At 35.3% G+C, this 13,201-nt stretch overlaps 1 protein-coding gene across 2 annotated transcripts in view; it reads left to right on the forward strand.

Annotated features, from left to right (window-relative positions):
* The window catches only part of LOC128548550 (uncharacterized), a 351,915-nt gene that overhangs the window by 96,252 nt on the left and 242,462 nt on the right, over nt 1–13,201 (forward strand). For both annotated transcript variants that reach the window (XM_053523737.1, XM_053523738.1), the window contains exons 3-5: nt 1,680–1,899; nt 9,813–9,964; nt 11,376–11,633. In XM_053523737.1, the coding sequence (XP_053379712.1) occupies nt 1,680–1,899; nt 9,813–9,964; nt 11,376–11,633 (630 nt within the window). The remainder of the gene's footprint in view (nt 1–1,679; nt 1,900–9,812; nt 9,965–11,375; nt 11,634–13,201) is intronic.

Below are 13,201 nucleotides of genomic sequence, written 5' to 3' on the forward strand. Positions count from 1 at the left end.
TCATGGTTTCCAGAGTTCTTTTCCCTTAAAGGGCCAACATTTGCTATTTTGGCTTTTGCAGCCATATAGAGACTTCATTTATGGTTTGATTTGATACAAACTTGCAAAATATCTTCAACAACAATAAATCTTGGATTCCGTGATGTATCTGTCAGATCCAATCGTAGGTTCCAGAGTTACGGCCCCTGATTGACCCCTGAAAGAGCCAAAATTTGGTGATTTTTACCTTGTGAACACGATCGAAATGACATTTTATATTTGATTTCAACCACACTTACACACAACGTAAGTCACAATAAGATCTCGGTTCCTTTCGAAAACCGGTTAGATTCCATCATGAGTTACTGCCCCTGAAAGGGGCAAAATTTTCTGTTTTGGCACATTCAGCCATATAGAGGTTTCATTTATGCTTTGATTTAATACAAACTTTCACAGAATGATTATCTTGAAGATCTCTACGTCTGAATCGAAACTGGATCATGTCGGGTCAAAAACTAGGTCATCAGGTCAAATCAAAGGAAAAGCTTCTTAACAACCTAGAGGCTACATTTATGACCCTATCTTCATGAAACTTGATGATTTCTATGCCAAGCTTGAACCTGGGTCATATGGATTCCGAAACTAGATCATCAGGTCAAATTAAAGAAAAAGCTTTTTAACACTTTTCAGGCCACATTTATGACCCTATCTTCATGAAACTTGGTCAGAATTGTTTTCTTGGTGATTCCTAGGTCAGGTTTGAAACTGGGTCATATTGAGTCAAAAACTAGGTCACCCAGTCAAATCAAAGGAAAAGCTTGTTAACACTCTTGTTCATTTGATGTGCATGAAACTTGGTCAGAATGTTTGTCTGCATGAAATATCGGAAGAATTTTTATCTAGGTCACGTGGGGTCAAAAACTAGGTCAGAATGTTTGTTATCACGACGTCTTGGGTGATTTTAAATCTGGGTCACCTGGGGTCAAAATTCAAAAACTAGGTCACTAGATCTAATCATAGGAAAAGTTTGTATACACTCTTAATACCACTTTTTTGCTTCGATCTTCCCGAAACTTTGTCAGGATGTTTGTTTTAATGAAAGTTTTGGACAAGAACGAATCTGGGTCATGTAGGGGTAAAAAACTAGGTCGCTAGGTCAAATGACAGAAAATGCTTGTTTACACTCAAGAGGCCATGTTTTTGGTCCAATCTTAATGAATATTGGTGGTATATTTGTCTCCATGAAATCACTAGGTAAAACACGTTTACACTGTTACAGTGTTGTATGGTTATGGTCATTGACTTAGTGAAAAATACACAAAATGTACGTAAAAGTTGTGCTACGTATATCTTAAAAATATTTCGTCTAAAGTCATAAAACCATGTACAGTGACAGGAAATGGGGGCACCAGTGTCCTATGGTCATATGTCTAGTTACAATAATATTTGAATGAGTACGTTAGAATGAAAATAAGCAGAACTTTTTGTGATTTATTGCCTGACTTACCACGTTTCATCGTTCAGATAATAGATATTTAACCACTTGGGCTAACACCCATGTTCAATTTCTGTGCATCTGAGCAGTGATAAATCAAGACAATAAAGTATGCGGAGGTCTTGATTATTTGATAAATAAATATTAAAACTAGATATTCCCAGAAAAAGATTTAAGGACAGCTAAAATGGTTTCTATTCCACAGGAGTGTAACAAACAATACAAAGAAAAGAAATTAGAGGACGCAACATATTGTACAGTGTGGGATTTTGCTGGACAATTTGCTTTCTACAACACGCATCAAGTATTTTTCTCCAGTAGAGCTATTTACCTCCTAGTGTCTGATATGTCACGGAAACCTGACGAGAAAGTTGATGACCTTTGCTATACAGATTCTGATGGTGAGAGGAATTTAACCAGTCTTGGTGAGATTTTATGCAGTTTCATTTGACCACCAGAATAAACAACATGTTCAGTTCAAAACATTTTTTGATTTATTATGTCTGCCTTTATATGGGAAGAAATATTGATTTGGTTTTGTCTGTAGCAACAGTTTGTCAAACCAGAACTGCAGGAAGGACCTGTACTAAGGCTAGTTTTTGCATGTTTCAGGCATTTTCCAGCTGAAAGATTTAATACTGTAGAGCTGGCCCTTTCATTTCGAATAAGGTTTGTCTGGAATAAATCTTATACTGTTGCCGAGATTTGAATAGACTTCAAAGGAATAAACAGTACCAAACTTAGTTGAAGAAACAACATAGGCCTTAAACTGAAAAATGAAATACTAACCTTCAAACTATTGAATAACTATCTTTTGCTGAAAACTTTGCTGATTTGTCAAGAAGACGCATGATACGAATGCTTATAGGGCGGTTAAGTCAAAGTTTGTTCTTTTTCGAAGAATAAACGGGGGACATAAAAATGGGCTGCATCATTCCATTCGTCCATCACACGTCGTGTCCGGTCCATAAATGTCTTCCATGAAGAGGGTTTGAAATCACATGATACAAATGTTCCATATAATGAGACAGTGTGTCGCATCTCAAAGGATAAGGTCAAATAAAATAGATCAGCTTTTTTGTCTGGTCAATAACCGATGGATGAATATTCAAGTAACTTGGCATAAACAATCATTATATCATTTTACAAATTGATTTTTCACATGTAATACACATACTTCGATCTCAAGGTCAAGGTCACACATGGAGATAAAACAGGTGTGGTGATTTTTGTCTTGTATAGAACTTTCTATGCATGGATGTATATTTAAATAACTTGGCATAAATATTCACCATTATAAGACAATGTGACATGTGCAATGGTCAAGGTCACAGGCACCCAAGTAAACTCTTTCTTTGTTGGTACATGAAGTTACTTCCCTTTTATACGATAAAGTACAATGCATGTGTTTTTATCGGTTTTCCCACTAATTTAAAAGTGAAATTATGTTAAAAGTAAGATGATTGATATTGATAGATATAAAAAAGCTATTAACAATTGTAGATTTCCAGAATGCAAATCCAGGCTCGAGTTATAACTTTATTGTCATGTCTAATGGTAACAGTTGTTACTTAAAATAGTTAAGGTAGCAGAAATAAAAACCAGCAACTATTAACAATAACAAAATTTTATTCATAAAAGTAACAATTCAAATACCTCAAAATTGTTAATTAGCCGTAAAGTTCAATGTAATATGCAAGAATAGTCCAAATCAAATTTAAATCCAATCAGTATAAATTCCACAATACTTCACAACAGTTCAAAACTGAATTTAATATATCCAAAGAATATAAATCATCTCTTCAAAGATACTTTTTAAATCTACAATGTTAATGTAAATCCTTTAAATATTAAATGTCCAAACCGGTAATATTTTGTTATTAAGGAATACAGGAAAGATGTTCAATTCAGATGTTAGTTTAGGTTCTGCCAGTTATAAGACCCAGGTGTGTGCCTACGCCTTTAGTATCTTGATCAATGAAATGGGTTCAATCGCTAAGGTGGCTATGTACTAGACTAGCTGACAAACGATGTAGAATGTCTTTTGTTAAAACATATAGCTGGTGAGACCAAACATCTCATATATAGAATTTTTCTCCGGCTACCTTGCCTAAATGATTCATGTACGAATGATTCGTAAATTATTTCGATTAGAAGCTAAATAATTTCAGTGATCAGGCAAATCACTTAATGTTTCATGCTTACAATTTTCAATTAATGATAATCAGTTCAAACTCCTATAGGCTGGAGATACTATACTTGATTGGTCTTTTTGTTGAAGTTCCCGTCAGACAATGTCTTTGAATCAACAACATACAAGTCCTATCGCATAGATGCTCAGCCTATGTCCTTTTAATTGAAGCTGCAACTCAGTATGTTTGCCCTGACTCCTGGATGCTCACCGCCTATATGATATTACATATAGCATTCAACTACAGTCCCAGGCTCGCGGATTTAGCTTTTTCCACGTTACCACCGGCACAAATTTTACCCTGGGTGGAAAATCGCGATGACTTTTCACATTGAACCAATACTAATGAGGGTGATATCTCGCGATGATTTTGTAAGACCCCGCGATCTACTATAGATAAAATTTCCACGGCGATTCGCGATAAAAAATCCCAGCGGGTCGCGCTGAATCGCGGTGGATCGCGGTGAATCACCGCTAGTCGCCGCAAAATCCAGGTAAGGTTTGCTAAAGCGCATATTTGTACACTTAACATATAATATTGTAACGACTCGAACAATGGGGACTTACCATTTTCATGTTTTATAAAATAAGTCATCGATCTTGGTTGTGATTTGAACTGTTTTAGAGACATTTCCTTGCAAGCTGACAGTAACGAAACAGCGAATTGTACACATATGTGTTGATCTACATAATATGACAGACCAAACTCATATTATACACCCCCATGTTCGTTTTAATCTTATCCGGACTCTGTTTACATTTACCGAGAGACATCCGTTTCGGCTGGTGCACATTTAATCCAGATTTTGTAACATTTTCCTACATTTGAATCACTATAGACTTAGCACAATTAATCTACAGTATTGAATTGTTTGTTAAAGATAAGTGTCATCCTTTAGTACAGTCCGAGTTTTGCATAAATCACAATGTTTTCATGATAACTCACTGAATTTGTCACATTTCCTGACAGGATATGTATCCTTATTCGCATTGCATTGTTGGACTATTTACCGTTACTAAGCAACATAAATTATCGTTGTCATCTTCAAAGATGTTTACATCACTTGAACATGTTAGAATTAGCCCAATAGTGCATATTTTGATGTTATTTTCATGTAAACATTACATAAAATCGCCATTTTTATGATACGGCAGTATTCAGCATAGAGTTTAACGTTTTAGGTCACTGTGACCATTCGGTCACTGTTACCCGTCGCTCACTAACCATTTGGTCAATTTACCCAAAGTAACCCATTTTGACTGTTTTGGTCTATAAAAGCCCCTTTTGACACAACATTTAGTAACATTTCGACAAGTTTTATTTGCACAGATGTATTTACATACATGTATATTCATTCCTTATTTAAAGTAAAGACAATTAATGGATTTGTCTTAAGTACTGAGAATATAAGTGACTATATTTTATAGAAGGAATTTCTGTTGCTGAACAGTGTCTTTGTATCCGCGTAAATATTTACAAGTTATGGAACGCCAGTTCAGTCATAAATAGATTAATCTAAAAAGAGATGTGTATTAAATCTTGCATTTTGTACCTGTAAAAGTGCACAGTATTGTTTTGCGCTGCATTTTAAAATTCATTGTAGCTCGCTTCGCTACCTGTAAACTATGGAAAGCCGGATCAGTCATAATCTTATTTGACAAGTTTGTACTTATACTGACAGAATTTAACCATCAATAGATGAATACGTTTATTATCAAGAAGACTTTGTAATTATATTTGATATCAGTTAGATGTGTTTGTTTAATGTGTTGACTACACCTGTATTTCCTGGAGTATGATATATCAACATTAATTAATTTCATTAACTGTTAACCTGAGTCTCATAGTCTCTCTGGTTTAGTTAGTTTTACGATAGATTGAGTCAACCTGGCTATACCCTATTTTCCTTTACGACTACTTGGGTGAAGTTTACCCGGAGTTCTTCAGTAAGGCTAGCCTACCCGTCTCCGCAACACCCCTGTGTCGTAACAATATTACGTACTATTTGCAACCGTGTTTATTGCAAATGTCTTAAAAACTACTTAATGTATCTTTATAAAATTTTACTTTTAACAAAAACGCTTAAAATAACTTAAGTGAAATAATATTTATAATGATAGTTTTACTTTTATCACGAAAACTTAGACAATAATAGGAATAAGTTAAAAGCTGCGCCGTTATTTCAAATCTAGTTTATTTCCTTCAAATTTGTTTGCTACAATTACACTTAGTATGTAAAAGTAGTATTTTATGATTATAAAGAAAGGTCTGCGACGTTAAATTGTGTTTAGCTACAATTAAAAAACCACACACTGCGAATTGATAAAAGTTATTCAATAGTGTATCTAGACGTAACATTTGATAGTTTCTTAGGTATACAAATTTAATGAATATATTATATATTTTCTTATAAAATAAATTAAATTTGAACACCAATTAATATTTTAAAGTGGAAAAGTTTATCTATTTTAATAGATAGTATTTATCCAACTTATAAACAAAACAAAACATGCAAATTAAATGTTTAACTAATAAAATATAAGAAAAACGTGCTATTCATACCACGTGTATCATTTTTCTTAAACATGATCATATTCATTTAGCGGCAAAAGTTGTCAATTAACCCCTTATCTAATGACATGCGTTAAAACATCATTGAAATATCTCGTCACTGCGAAGGATAAACACGTAGCCGGTCTAATACATGTACAATTTAATAGTACACTGACATACACTTACCACGTAATTTAATATTATAAAAGACGAATTGAGTGTCTTTACCGCTATCAGTAATATCATTTATACCTTGATTAATTAACCTCGCATTAATTCCGTACTTTTCAGACAATAATAATGCGCTGAATAAAATTGTATTTGAATATTATGACTGAAGTAGAAATATTCTTCATATTCACATACTCATACCATAGGCATGTCAATGTCTTTGATTATTATAAAAAGAATTAATATCAAACTTCTATTACTGTAGTTGACTAGTGATATATTCAGCTCAACCACATTGAATAAAATGAAAAGTATAATTTAGGGCACAGGTAGCTGAGTAACAAAATGTGTGTTTTTAAAAAAATACCATCTAAACTTGCTGAATTAATCAATCAACCAAGTATTCGACTAAAAGGACAATTTAACGCCTACATGTATCTTACACATTCTAATTTTTTTAAAGGACATAAAGAAACTTAAGATTTTTCTTGCGTATATTCGTGCAACTATTGAATCAAGCAAGGCCCTAGTGCATTTTGTCTTTCGTATATTCGGAGTTAATAGTGCAACTATTGAATAAATTAACAATTTGTCGAAATTTCAAAAAGTACTTCTGTACACAAAAACAAAGATTTTTATGTGTCATCATCAGTGTTGACATTTCTTGTACAAGTGAAACTCAATAATCTGTTTTTATCCTGTTGTGTTATATTTCAATAACTATGCATGATTGCACGTTTATGATAAAAGCATTTAACCTTTCTTTTGTAAGTTTTTTTTATAAATAAAACAATAATATCAGTTACATTGATATGACCTTTTACATTATTTTATTATTATGATATTGACAAAAAATATTGAGTGTTCACTATGTAGATATCTAATTTTACATAATACTACCACATTTTAAAACATACTAAACACATTAGAAATGGTAAGACAAAGAATGCCTTATCTCATATGTAGATAGTTGTTATCAACTTTGGTCAGTAGATAAATTTTACATTACGAAATCCGTATAACTGAAAGGATTCATGCAAAATATGTTTGAAATTATTATTATTAAAGATGATGAAAAGCAATTTACTTCATTTTTTCCTCTAGGTAATAAATGTTGAAATTCCTGTTAATTTATATGCATTATACACTGTATGTAGCATTTATGTCTTCATTCTCTTAACTGTAAATCGCGGCGATCCACCGCAATGCACTGCGAACCACGGGCACTTCACCGCGATGCGCTGCGATATGTCTTCGCAATACACCACAATCGATTTATTGCTTTTGGTCGCGGTGGAAGCTGTAAAATGTATTACGGGGATGCAGGAAAAAACGCGCATCCTCGCGGCTCATAATATTGTCCGCGCGTCCAATCGCGGGGAAGCACGGATTTTCAAAAATCCGCTTAACCTCGTCTATAAGCTGGAACTTTCCTACTGTCTAAGTAGATTACCAAACACTATGTCTCTGCCTCAGCTTTCCGATGCTCAGCCTATCTTTGCTATGAACTATAGCATTCAGCTACCGTTAAGGTAAAACTCCTATGCGCTGGCCCTATAGCTCTAAACTTAGTTACAATTCTGCAACTCTTCTTTAGTCTATGCAGGTGAAATATCTTCTTTGTGATGATTTATCCGCCCTGACAGTGTAGTTGCAATAAATTTCTTATCAAGGTACTGGGATAAATTATTAGTTGAATTCTCGATGTGTCTACATCGATCATTTGGTAACAGAATGAATTCTCTGTCATCCATCTACCTATTTATACCTTATCAGAAGTGAGCTTTGATTGGTGCTATTTATAGAACTTGTTTCTGATTGGTCCAAATTAGCACATAATATTTTACAACGGGTACTTGCTTTAACAAATAGTTAGTTCCCTTTCACTGTTGTATATAATATAATGTGTGATGCTGGGATCCCACACTGCTATCACTGTAATTAACCCAAATCGTCCATAAATGATCCAAACCCTTTTATTTACACCAATTCAAATATAATTATAGCAATTGTAGCATGAAAAGGGAGTCAAGCACTATCTGTGCTTATGTGTTACGTTATCAATATATCAAATATACAAATTATTCTGACACTGCCCTGTCCTCAGACAGGTCCCTTTTTAAAGTATCATGGAAGGTTCCAGAACGTCCATGCATCACCAAGAATAAAAAGAAGATTCTGGAAAACAAAGAACAATCCAGACTTTAAATATAATTGTAACACTCTGTTTATCAGTATTGTGAAAGGACATTCTGGAAAACAATAGAATATAAATAACAAAACGTGTCTCAAAACTACAATAGTAACCAATGAATTATCAATAAAGTAATGCCCCAAGAGAAGAATGACATTAACATAGCACCTCCCCACCTAATAGTGTGCCTATATGTCCCAAAAAGAGGCATAGAAATTGCCTTTGATGGCATTTTTTATTAATGCTCGACAACCATGTTCAGTGTTAACTTTATAACAATTGGAAAACTTTAAGGGGGCTGTCGCCTTCTAAAGGTCATAGTCCTGTCCAGTCTGTAAAATATTTTAATATAAGCTCGTGTGTCATATAGACCCAATTGAAAAAGTTTTGATGCACTTTCTTTATAATTACTTCCCTTTAATTTGATAATTTCCTACATTTTTTCTCATATTTACCCACCAATATCAATATTGAAATCAAAAACGTTTCAATATTTATAGATATTACAAGCAATCAACAGCTGTAGATTTTTATATGCAAATTTTAATCCAAACGTGTTATAACATAACGTATATATAATGCAATATTGTTTACATATCACTGATAGATATTACATCGTTATGTTATATTGTAGTAGAGAAAATTAGTTGTGTTCCAGTAAGGGACTTTTTATTGCATGGTAATAATTCATTCGCATGTTTAACATTATAGCACCATTTCTTGTCCGGAGTATTACCCAGCAGTCATTTGCTGAAATTCAGTGAACTTTCATGGGAAGCTTCACTCTCAAGAGAAGATGCGCATAGTATCTTCATATTCCAGTCTGAGTTATTGCACTTTGATTATTCATCAGTACCATTTCTTTTCCGGAGTACTCCTCAGCAACCGCTACCTGGAATTCATTGAAACTTCGTAGGTAGCTTTACTCACAAGAGAAGATGCGCTTATTTCCCTTTCAGGAGTATTTCTCAGCAACCATTGGTTGGAATTCATTAAAACTGCAAAGGATGCTTCACTCTTAAGAGTAGATGCGCATATTATCTTCATGTTCCTGTCGAATGATTTTTCAATGAGCTGTTTGATTATCAACATACTAAGTGTCAGGAATGTGCCCAGTCATTGAACTCCACTTTGTTGTTTTAATATGCAATAATCATATTTCGGGGAACATCCATCATTTTTACCGATATTTCTTGTTTAATTCTTTGTTATTATCTTTTGTTTTCAGAATTTATCAAATTTTGGTTAAATCTAATACACGAAAACTGTCCACCCAGAACAGCTCAGGAGTCTTCTAGAGAAAAGCAGTATATAGAGCCCCCTGTTGTTTTAGTTGGAACTAAAGCCGATGAGTATGCGAAACAGAACACCTCCAAGAAGGTTAGTAGAATTAAGGAAGTGTGTAATAAACGATCGTGTGAAATGTATAATAATGGTTGGCAGTAAGGGATAACACAAATACCTATCCTGTCTGTTTGTGTGGGGTGTGTGTTTAACGGCAGAAAATATGACTGCTCTCATTTAAAAGAAACAAAAAACTCCTGCAACAACATTACATTGCAATTTATAACTAGACGTGTGTCCGTAGGACACTGGTGTCCACACTTACTGTCACTGTATGATCCTATGTATTTGCAGACAAAGAAAGATTACGTCAACCGTAAACATTAATATTACCTTGGGGAAGGGGGATGACAGGGGTGCAGAGGAGCAGGTTACGGATACTATAAGACATCACCGAGGAACACAAGATGAATAACTAGAGTAAAACTTTTTTGCCGTGAGGTGTGTGTTTTGGGGCTTAGCGGCGGACGGGGTGGTGGGGGGGGGGGGGGGGGGGGGATTTTAGTCCGAAACAAAGACCCTATAAATATTGCTATAGGTGCTTTATGCATATTTTAAGTCAATGGCCATAACTTTCTGGTCTTACTGAGTGAAACGCCAAATATATCCCAGGTGCACAACTTAACATGCTGAATAACAATATTATGGGGTAAGATGACTCTAAATCAAATATTCTTTGAGACATGCAAAACACAAATTCGAAAGGACGGCTAGGCGGAGAGATGTACGAACAAAGGTAAATCTAAGTGCCACCCCCACCCCCACCCCCACACCCCCCGAAAATATGCAGGATAGGGGAGGCACAAAATTCAAAACAGCATAGATACAGGTATTTGTGTTGTTTTGTCACTTAAAACGACATAGTAACACACTTAATCCGCATTGGAAACATCCGTCAATGCCGGTTTTCGCGAATGCATATAGAAAGAGGACTTTCATAAGTCCAACCAACTTTTTCACTTGACTTCTCAACTCATATGCCCATAGGTTATTTTGCTCAGATATTTTGAATTACTTCTTACCTGGTGCAAATGATATACGGGTTTCGCCATTAAAATGACCGTAGCGGTGTTTGCTGGTAAACACGGTAAAATATTATCGAATCAGAGAAGTTACATTATTTTGATATAGTTATTTGTAAAACTCGTTACACTGTCATAACTGCAAGCACGACTGCTATATGTTGGAAGGTCGGTGGGGTTCTACACAGGTCCCCGCCCGTGATGAAATAATGCCTGGAGGGGCATCTATAGTCTTCTTCCACTAAAAATGTTGAAAAAGTCTAACACATACTCTCTGCTCCGTGGACGTAATAAATGCATAAGATGAATATAAAGTTCAAATTAATACCCTTGCTATTTTTAATCAGAAAACTTGGCAATATCTAGGCATCTAGATAAATGTTATAAGCAATCACAATGTTGCCCGAACATGTTTTATTTTTCAGGATAAAACTTTAGAAGTAGGATACTTTCATCCGATAAGGATTGAATTGCTTGAAACTGAATGTGATGAAGCTGTAAAACACATCCGGGAAGAATCATTCATGATTGACAACTCCTTGGAGGAATCTAAAAACACCAGGATTAAAGAGCTAAGAGACTTCATATATGACCTGGCGACGAAGCAAAGTTACTGGCAAGAAAAACATCCGGTTAAATGGTTGATATTAGAAAATGTGTTAATCAGATTGAGAAATGAAAAGGTAAAAACTTCCAACTTTCAGTTAACTTTCGGGACCTCCGTGGCCGAGTGGTTAAGGTCGCTGACTTCAAATCACTTCCCCCTCATCGATGTGGGTTCGAGCCTCACTCGGGACGTTGAATTCTTTATGTGAGGAAGCCATCCAGCTGGCTTACGGAAGGTCGGTGGTTCTACCCAAGTGCCCGCTAATGATGAAATAATGCACGGAGGGGCACCTGGGGTCTTCCTCCACCATTAAAGCTGGAAAGTCGCCATATGACCTATCATGTGTCGGTGCGACGTTAAATCCAAAAAAGAAATCAGTTAACTTTCCTGTAAACCTTACACAACTGTACTGTTACATACTGCTTTGTAGAATAATCTTGATACACAGATTAGATGAAATCGACCCTTCGTAATGAAAGTAACATTTTCTTATTAATAATAAACACCGTCAAAATGTCCATGGTGGGGAGCAGTTCTGCTTCTAGTGCTTCAGTGAATATGGTTTTCGTGTAAATGATCCAAAAACTGCGCTTGTTAGTTAGTTAACAGAAAGCTGACTGACATAAAGTTGTAGACACTTACTTTAATAGTGACCTATGAGTTGTGAGTAGTCAATACATTTAAAATTCATGGCTCGCATCCCTTCATCGCAGTGGACGGCATATGTTAATTTTGCAAGTTACTCTACCCTCTTGATACATAAATGAGTATAATAATTCCAAATACACATTAAATAGTTTTACAAAGAAAAACAAAGAAATTTAATCAGTAATAATTTGAAATGTTTGTTTGTTTGTTTGTTTTGGGTTTAACGCCGTTTTTCAACAGTATTTCAGTCATGTAACGTCGGGAAGTTAACCTAACCAGTGTTCCTGGATTCTGTACCAGTACAAACCTGTTCTCCGCAAGTAACTGCCATTTTCCTCACATAAATCGGAGGTGGAGGACTAATGATTTCAGACACAATGTCGTTTATCAAATAGTCACGGAGAACACACGCCGCGCCCGAGGATCGAACTCACGACCCCGTGATCCGTAGACCAACGCTCTACGTACTTAGCTAAGCGGGCGGGCTCTAATTTTAAATGCATTTGAAACTGGTGGAAATGATAGCCCTTTGTATCATATACCAGAGTTTCATGGCTCAAATAGGTCTTATGATCTATATAGTTGTTGCATAATTGTCCACCGTATTTTTGAAGCAAAAAAGAGGATATGGAAGTGGGCTGCGTCCATCCTCCATCATTCAACCACACTTCATACTGGGTTCATAACTCTTGCCATCCATCAAGGGTTTTCAAAATTACTTCACATAAAGTTTCCCCACAATACGACAATGTGTCACATTGAAGACTCAGACCCTAAAATCTAAGGTAAATGGCACACTTTGAGGTCAAATCTTTTTCATATCCTGTTCATATCTCTGCCAGTCATCGAGGGATTTCAGTAAAATTTAGCATAAATGTTCGTCAAGCCTCTGACCCCTATCTCAAAGGTCACGGTTGCACTTAGAGGTTAAATTGTTTTCATCCTTTTTCTTGTCTGGCCAAATACTTCAATATGCATACATGGATATTCAAGTAC

The sequence above is a fragment of the Mercenaria mercenaria genome, chromosome 14 (assembly GCF_021730395.1).
Source record: "Mercenaria mercenaria strain notata chromosome 14, MADL_Memer_1, whole genome shotgun sequence".
In the NCBI taxonomy this organism is placed as follows: Eukaryota; Metazoa; Mollusca; class Bivalvia; order Venerida; family Veneridae; genus Mercenaria; species Mercenaria mercenaria.